This window comes from Malaclemys terrapin, chromosome 12 (assembly GCF_027887155.1).
Source record: "Malaclemys terrapin pileata isolate rMalTer1 chromosome 12, rMalTer1.hap1, whole genome shotgun sequence".
NCBI lineage: Eukaryota > Metazoa > Chordata > Testudines > Emydidae > Malaclemys > Malaclemys terrapin.
This window is the reverse complement of record NC_071516.1, coordinates 39,960,616-39,969,089: the sequence shown is the minus strand read 5'-3', so window position 1 is coordinate 39,969,089 and position 8,474 is coordinate 39,960,616. Positions and strand designations below refer to the sequence as shown.

General features: G+C 39.9%; 1 protein-coding gene and 1 pseudogene across 1 annotated transcript; one reads left to right on the top strand and one right to left on the bottom strand.

The window, feature by feature from the left end:
- Positions 1–757: 757 nt before the first annotated feature.
- LOC128846882 (olfactory receptor 6N1-like) lies at positions 758–1,711 on the top strand. Its single transcript, XM_054046138.1, has one exon. The coding sequence runs from the start codon at positions 758–760 to the stop codon at positions 1,709–1,711; it is 954 nt and encodes a 317-aa protein (XP_053902113.1).
- A 3,092-nt stretch (positions 1,712–4,803) lies between these two features.
- Positions 4,804–8,474, bottom strand: LOC128846013 (olfactory receptor 6C4-like; annotated as a pseudogene).

Sequence of the window (8,474 nt, the reverse complement as noted above, 5' to 3'; positions counted from 1 at the left end):
CCTAAATCTCCTTGCTGCAGATTAAGTCCATTGCTTCATGTTTTACGTTCAGTGGGCATGCAGAACAATTTTTTTACTTTACTTTATAACAGCCCTTCCCCATAGTTGAACACTGTTATCAGATCCCTCTCAGTCTGCTTTTCTCAAGACTAAGCATGCCCAGTTATTTTAACCTTTCCTCCTAGGTCAGGCTTTCTAAACCTTTTATCATTTTTTGCTCTCTTCTGGATTCTCTCCAATTTGTCTGCATCTTTCCTAAAGTGTGGTGCTCAGTACTGGAGACAATGCTCCAGCTGAGGCATCGCCAGTGCTGAGTAGAGCAGGACAATTACTTCCTGTGTCATAGGTACAAGACTCCTGTTAATACAAACCAAAATGATACTAGCCTTTTTTTGTGCCTTTTTCACATTGTTGACTCATAGTCAATTTGTGATCCATTATAATCCCCAGGTCCATTTCAGGAGTACTACTGGCAACTAGCCATTTATTCCTCATTTTGTAGTTCTGCATTTTTTTCCTTCTAAATGTAGTACTTTGCATGTATATTTATTGAATTTCCTCTTATTGAATTCAGAACAATTCTCCAATTAGAGAACTTAATCTGTCTCCTCAACTAAGTCAATGACACAATAAAAAATTGGGTGAAGCAGGTTTAGAATATTTATTGAATTAATTGATGATACAGCAATAGAGTTAATCTCCTTCAGATTGTAATGATGTAATATATTCGTTTTTGTTTTTGCCCTAGACACAATCCATGGCAGACACAGAGCAGGGAAATCAAACATCTGTCATAGAGTTCATCCTCTTGGGATTCGGGGATCTTGTTGACCTCCAGATCCTTCTCTTTCTGCTGTTTCTAGTGATCTATATTGTGACTGTCACTGGGAACATCCTCATTGTGGCGCTAGTTGTGGCTGATCAGCACCTTCACACCCCCATGTACTTCTTCCTGGGGAACTTGTCCTGCTTGGAGACCTGCTACACCTCCACCATCCTGCCCAGGATGCTGGCCAGTTTCCTGACCGGGGACAGAACCATTTCTGTCAGTGGTTGTATTGCACAGTTTTATTTCTTTGGTTTCCTAGTGACTGTTGAGTGTTACCTCTTATCTGCAATGTCTTATGATCGTTACTTAGCCATATGTAAACCACTCAATTATGCAGCCATCATGAATAATGCAATTTGTAGCCAACTAGCAGCTGGATCTTGGATGACTGGATTCTTAGTTAGCATCATCATCATATTTTTAATATCACAATTAACATTTTGTGGTCCCAGTGTAATTGACCATTTCTTTTGTGATTTCACCCCAATAATAAAGCTATCCTGCAGTGACACCCACATGATGGAACTTGTCACTTTCATGCTGACATTTATAACTACCCTGCCCCCATTTCTATTAACCCTGGCAACCTATGTTTATATTATATCTACCATCCTGAGAATCCCTTCTACCACCGGGAAGCAAAAGGCATTTTCCATCTGCTCCTCTCACCTGATTGTAGTTACAATTTTCTATGGGGCCATAATGATTGTCTACATGCTGCCAAAAACTGACACATTGCGAGATCTGAACAAAGTGTTCTCTGTCTTGTACACAGTTCTGACTCCATTGGTCAACCCCCTCATCTACAGCCTAAGAAACAAAGAGGTGAAGGAGGCCCTGAGAAAAGCTGTCAGGAAATGTTTGGCTTTCACAAGAATGTAGCAAATTAGATTGAATGTTATGAGGTTAAAATGAAATTGAGGTAAGCTGAGCTGATTTACTGAGTCAAAGATGCAATCAGGATGGTCTGTATCGGGTCATATTTAGCTAGTGGGTGAAAGTAAGGATGAAACCTGGTTAAAAAATGTATTTTTTTTTCTGAAATTTTAACTGTTTTAATTTTTAATTTTAAAAAAGTTTTATAATTTCAAGAGAATTTTTCATATATCAAAAAATCCTGACCAGCCCTAGTGAGGATATCGGCTGTAGGTGATGTTTCTTAACTAGGTTTACAATTGGAGTGGGTAAGAACAGTCAAGTAATAGTTCATGTAATAATTTTATATTTTTCTGAATGTTACTAATTATTTTTGTTGTTGTTTTTCAATAGAAAACAAGTATGTGTCAGCTTTCCCAAAACCAAAAACTGAATTTCTTTTTTGAAAACCAATTTTTATAGGAAACCAAAAAAAAATTTCAATATTAATTTGACTTTTGATTTTTGTTTGTTGGTTTTGGTTGTTGTTGGAAAACTGGAAATAATGAAAACTTGGATGAAAAAAATATGTTTTGTTCGAAACACCATTTTTCATCCAAAAATGTTTTGCCAAAAAGGTTCACCTGGGACTTATATTTTTGTGTGTGTATGGAGTTTCAGAGCAGTCTGTGAAATTGAGGCCAGTGAAGTGGTTAATACAAATTCCCCATAACTATTGGCTATGCAAAAAACCTGCCTTTTGAAACCTTTGTCTGATGATTACCTGGTCCCAGAGACTGGACATCAAAAACCCGTGCTGTATAAAACCCATGCTTGTTCTGGTTCTGAATATGAGACATTGATGGACTGGTAATCATGGGGAAAACCCAGTTGTGTGTCCTGAAGGACTGACACCTACCAGAGCCCAAGGTTGGAGTTGGTGGGGCCGGGGTGATCTATTGTTAAGCATTTTAGCATGTGAGTAGGTTCTTTTATTACTTTAAGTATGTTCTCTCTTTAAGGCTTTTCCCTTAAGAATAAATGTATTTGCTTAGAAAGAGCTATGTTGTAATTTATGAATTCTGGTAATTAGGTTATTACAGTAGAACCTCAGAGTTACGAACACCATTGTTACGAACTGACACACCTCATTTGGAACCAGAAGTACACAATCAGGCAGCAGCAGAGACCAATAAAAAAAAAAAGCAAATACAGAACCATACTGTGTTAAACATGAGCTACTAAAAAATAAAGGGAAAGCAGCATTTTTCTTCTGCATAGTAAAGTTTCAAAACTGTATTAAGTCAATGTTCAGTTGTAAACCTTTGAAAGAACAACCATAACGTTTTGTTCAGAGTTACGAACATTTCACAGTTATGAATAGCCTCCATTCCTTAGGTGTTTGTAACTCTGAAGTACTACTGTAATAGCCTTCAGAGAGAAAGCAAAGTGCAGGTGCTGGCCTTTTAGGCAACTGGGCTTGCTGGGTTATCACAGTGTAGTCAGGGAACTTGAGCAGCTAGGAAAGACCTCAGACAGGAGGGAGAGCAACATGAGTCTGTGCCCAAGAGAGGTGATGGCTGAGGAGGCAGGAGCCTACAGTGGGTGCCTTTGAGGGACCATGAAGGGGAAATACAGGTGCAGTTGCCTTGAATGTTGACAATTACAATAAAAAAGAAGGCGGGTGGATCTTACTGGGCTGTTACTCTGTTTCCTGGCCTTGATATACTTCCTCTCCAGTGTCCATCCCTGAACATGTCCTCAAACAATGGTCCAAAGACCCCACCTAGCCCATGTGGCAGCCTGCACTGATCCCAGGATTCCAGTGGTGGTGGGATAGCAAACATAATGTTGATTTACAAAAACAGCAAGGAGTCTGGTGGCACCTTAAAGACTAACAGATTTATTTGGGCATAAGCTTTCGTGAGTAAAAACCTCACTTCTTTGGATGCATAGAGTGAAAGTTACAGATGCAGGCATTATATACTGACACATGGAGAGCAGGGAGTTACTTCACAAGTGGAGAACCAGTGTTGACAGTGCCAATTCAATCAGGGTGGATGTAGTCCACTCCCAGTAATAGATGAGGAGGTGTCAATTCCAGGAGAGGAAAAGCTGCTTCTATAATGAGCCAGCCACTCCCAGTCCCTATTCAAGCCCAGATTAATGGTGTTTGCAAATTCAGTATCAAAAGGTTTACTAAAGTCAAGGTATATCACATCCAGCACTTTCCCCCTATCCACAGAGCCAGTTATCTCATCATAGAAGGCAATCAGGTTGGTCAGGCATGACTTGCCCTTGGTGAATCCATGTTGACTGTTCCTGATCACCTTCCTCTCCTCCAAGTGCTTCAAAATGGATTCCTTGAGAACCTGCTCCATGATTTTTCCGGGGACTGAGGTAAGGCTGACTGGTCTGTAGATTCCCGGATTCTCCTTCTTCCCTTTTTTAAAGATGGGCACTATATTTTCATTTTACTTCCACTGAGCTGGTTGTGGACATCCAAATCCTCTTGGTGGTTTTGAAATCTCCGGTTTATCTCCCCTAGTGCAATTGCCATTCATTGTATGAAAAGCACCTGACAGAAGAAGAGAAGCAAGTTTTATCCACCTTTTTCAGCTAGGGGAAAATTAGGTGCTTTTAAAAATTACCCCCACAGATACTGCCCTCATCCAAGATTTGGTGGGATTTTCAAAGGGACTGAAAGGATTTGACAGCCCGAGCTGACATCATTTCCTTTGATACATTGCTGTTTATTTCATGAGAGGCAGTGACCAGGACTCAGGAGACTTGTATACTATTCCCATTCATATCACTCGTTTCCTCGGTGCTCATGGACAAGATCCAACACCTCTCCATACTCGGCAAAGTTTTCATCCACCTATGCACCTATCTCCCATTGGTTTCCTGATGCCCAACTCCTGTTTGTGCCTCTAAAACCTCTCCTCCAGTGTCTGTGGCAATGACAGTGTTGAAAAATATCAACCAAATGAAATTAAATAATAAAAAAAAAAAGAGAAAAAAAATCCCATTTCCCCAGCTCTTTTTCCAACCATATCTGTGTTATGTTCACAGTTAGATAAAACAGTTTTGCTTGAAGGTTGCAATGTAACATTACTTTATTTCTTAGAATTCAGACCCTATACAGATAAAAGGACACAAAAATTGAGGGACAAGGCAGGCTTCTCCCCACAACAGATTGGCATAACTCTATGGTGGCGGGCTGCAGAATAACTCATAATAACCAAAGCATATATTTCCATACAAAGGTCCCCGTCTGCAAGTGGTACCAGAAAAGAAACCTCTTACACTCAGAGCGATAACTTGTAATTTTAACACAGCTTTCAACACACCACACTCTCGATAAAGATGAAATAGTTTGTGACAAAGTTTCTGGCCTATAGGCAGTATGTAGCTGATCTAGGAAAAGAAGTGTCATGACTCTCACACCTATGTCTTAACAACAAGACACCCAACCCTTGCTGGAATACCCATTCAGCATGTATTTCTGTCCTGCCTGCTGTATTGCGGCAGAAGATGACAATTAGAGCTCAGTGAACCACTGATTTTTCATTTCTCTGGCAGTTCTGGAAAATAAAAGCCTTACTACCAGGTTATGAAGTCATTCATAGTCATTCATTGCTTTTCCTAGCCCAATGACATTCATGATGTGAATGAATAGTCATTGGGCCAGAAAACAAGTCCAAGGATGACTCTGTAGTCTAGTAGTTAAGAAGCACACTTTGGCTGTGGGAGATCAAAGTTCAACTCCCTGTTTCAAGGACTATTTTATTATTTATACCAAATGGAACCACTTTAACAGGACAGAGAGTGAGAGAGAGCTTGTGCAGAGAGTATTCTATAGGCTAGTGCACTTGCTACCAATGTGGGAGACTGCCCTGCATCAGGGGACAGCAGGAGAGTGGGGTGTGGGCCAGGGGAGCAATGGATGCTAACCAGTTAAAAGGAGAGCAGGGGAATGATTTTTTTTTTTTTTTTGCAAAAAACAGGGCCCAAAAATTTTCAAGAAGAACAAAAATAACAGGGTGACTCATTGAGATTTTATTCTTTAATTCATTTTTTGTCAAACTTTGGTGGTAAATATTTTTATATGAATAGCACATTTCTCTCTGGGGTGAAGGAGGCCCATGTGACACTAACTAGGCTGAGTTTTGAAAGTTGCCTACTGCTTTTGGCTGCTCATTTCCTGTTCATTTTAATTCATTCTTTCTTTTTATTTGGGTCGGGGAGGGAAATCGGCACTGCAAAGATGTATGAGCAGGCAGGAAATTTCACATGACAGGACACTGAGTCTCCCTACACATGACAGACTTTCATTTTTTTGTATACCCAACTATAGATCTGCATAGAATACTGCCCAATCAAAGTTCTCCACTCACCGTGTCGGCAACATTTTCCACCTACTTTCAGATGCATAATTGACAACAGAGGATCCTAATCAGAGGAGAATGAATGTCATTTGCTTCAGTGGGAGTGGAAGAGACCAAGAACCACTCAAAAGTTGTTAAGCTTCTTGCAGACTTTGGGCACTAGTCTTCATGTACGGATAAATGTATGGATGCATGAAGCAGAGTGCTTTACTGAAATGTGTGTCTGGAAAAAAAAACATTTTTCATAAAGAATGTCTCTTACAGTATTAGTTTTTGTGTAAAGAAATGTGCATTAAATGTATGAAAGATTAATGCTGAAAAAGTATCAGTGTAACAGAAAGAAAGAAAGAAAGAAAGAAAGAAAGAAAGAAAGAAAGAAAGAAAGAAAGTTTAAGTAAGGTCAATGAGGGGGTAATCCTGTTCTCAAGGACTCAAATGGGTAATGTCTAAGAAACTATATCAGTTCATCTCTATTTTACTATATGCTAAGCTGCTTTAAGCCAAGCTTCTTTCTTTCTTTCTTTCTTTCTTTCTTTCTTTCTTTCTTTCTTTCTTTCTTTCTTTCTTTCTTTCTTTCTTTCAGCATCCTTTATGCTTCTATACCTGTATCTGAAAGCGACCAGCTTAAGAATTGCTTTTCTCATGGAATGTCAGGATTCCCTCCCCACTCCGAACTCTGGGGCACAGATATGGGGACCCACATGAAAGACCCCCTAAGCTTATTTCTATCAGCTTAGGTTAAAAACTTCCCCAAGGCACAAATTCTTCCTTGTCCATGGATGGTATCGAAGCCACCATCAAGTGAGTTAGACAAAGATTCAAGAAAAGGATCACTTGGAGTTCCCGATTCCCCAAAATATCCCCCAAGTTCTTTCACCCCCTTTCCTGGGGAGGCTTGAGAATAAAATGCTAACTAATTGCCTTTAATAAAAGTACAGATAAGACCCTTTATCTTAGGACACTAAAATCAATCAGGTTCCTAAAGAAGAACTTTATTATAAAGAAAAAAGAAGTACCTCTGTAAAATCAGGATGGAAGGTAATGTTACAGGGTAGTAAAAAGATTTCAAACACAGAGGATTCACCTCTATGCTCAACTTCAAAGTTACAAAAAACAGGGATAAACCTCCCTCTTAGCATAGGGAAAATTCACAAGCTGAAACAAAAGATAATCTAACACATTTCTTTGCTATTACTTACAATTTCTGTAATTTTATATGTATCATATCAGGATCTTTTTAGGAGATGATTTTTACTGCCCCGGTCCCTCTCTCTGTTGAGAGGGCCCACAAAAAGAAAGGACAAACAAAACCTTCCCCCGCTCAGATTTGAAACTATCTTCTTTCCCCATTGGTCCTTCTGGTCAGGTGCCAACTAGGTTAACTGAACTTATTAACCCCTTACAAGTAAGCGATTCTGTACCTCTGTCCAAGAGGGATTTTATATTACTGCATACATAAAAGTTGTTACCCTTCCCTTTATATTTATGACAGGGACTAATTGACCTTTTTTCTCAGGCTGTAGATGACAGGATTGATCATGAGAGTCAGGACTGTGCAGAAGAGAGATAATATTTTGTGTAGGACCTTAGGAGTGTTAGCTGTAGGAAACACATAGACAGTAACCAGGGTCCCATAAAAAATTGTAAACACAATGAGGTGAGAGAAGCAGGTGGAAAAAGGCCTTTTGCCTCCCCGTGGTGGACGGGGTTCTCAGGATAGTGGCAATGATACAAATTCAGGATGTCAGAGTCAATAGAAAGGGCACAAATGTCCCTATGGCAGCAATAGTAAATGTCACCAGTTGCAGAGTCTGAGTGTGGCCAGAAGACAGCTTTATCATAGGTGAAAAATCACAATAGAAATGGTCAATTTCCTTGAAATCACAGAATGTTGATTGGAACAAGAAAATATTTACTATAGTTCATCCCAGAAAGCTACTTATCCAGGGCCCTGCCACTAGCTGGAAACAAACCCTGATATTCATCAGAGTAGCATAATGGAGTGGATTGCATATCGCTAAATACCGATCATAAGACATTGCCATGAGCAGCAGAGGTTCTGTAGTTCACAGGATACCGAAGAAATATAATTGTACAGTGCAACCCTTAACAGAAATGGTTCTGTCCACAGTCAGTAGACTGGTCAGCAGCCTTGGCAGGATGGTTGAAGTGTAACAGGCCTCCAAGCAGGACAAGTTCCCCAGTAAGAAGTACCTGGGGATGTGAAGGTGCTGATCAGTTGCAACTAGCGCAATAATGAGGATGTTCCCTGAAATAATCAAAATGTAGATCACTAGAAACACGAGGAAGGGAAGGGGCTGCAGTTCAGGGACATTCCCAGATCCTAAGAGGATGAATTACATGATGAGCATTTGATTTCTCCCTTCTGGTTTCTCCAT

Bases quoted from the DNA above. Each gene is read 5' to 3' on its own strand.
- LOC128846882 (XM_054046138.1), top strand. From the start codon at position 758: ATGGCAGACACAGAGCAGGGAAATCAAACATCTGTCATAGAGTTCATC.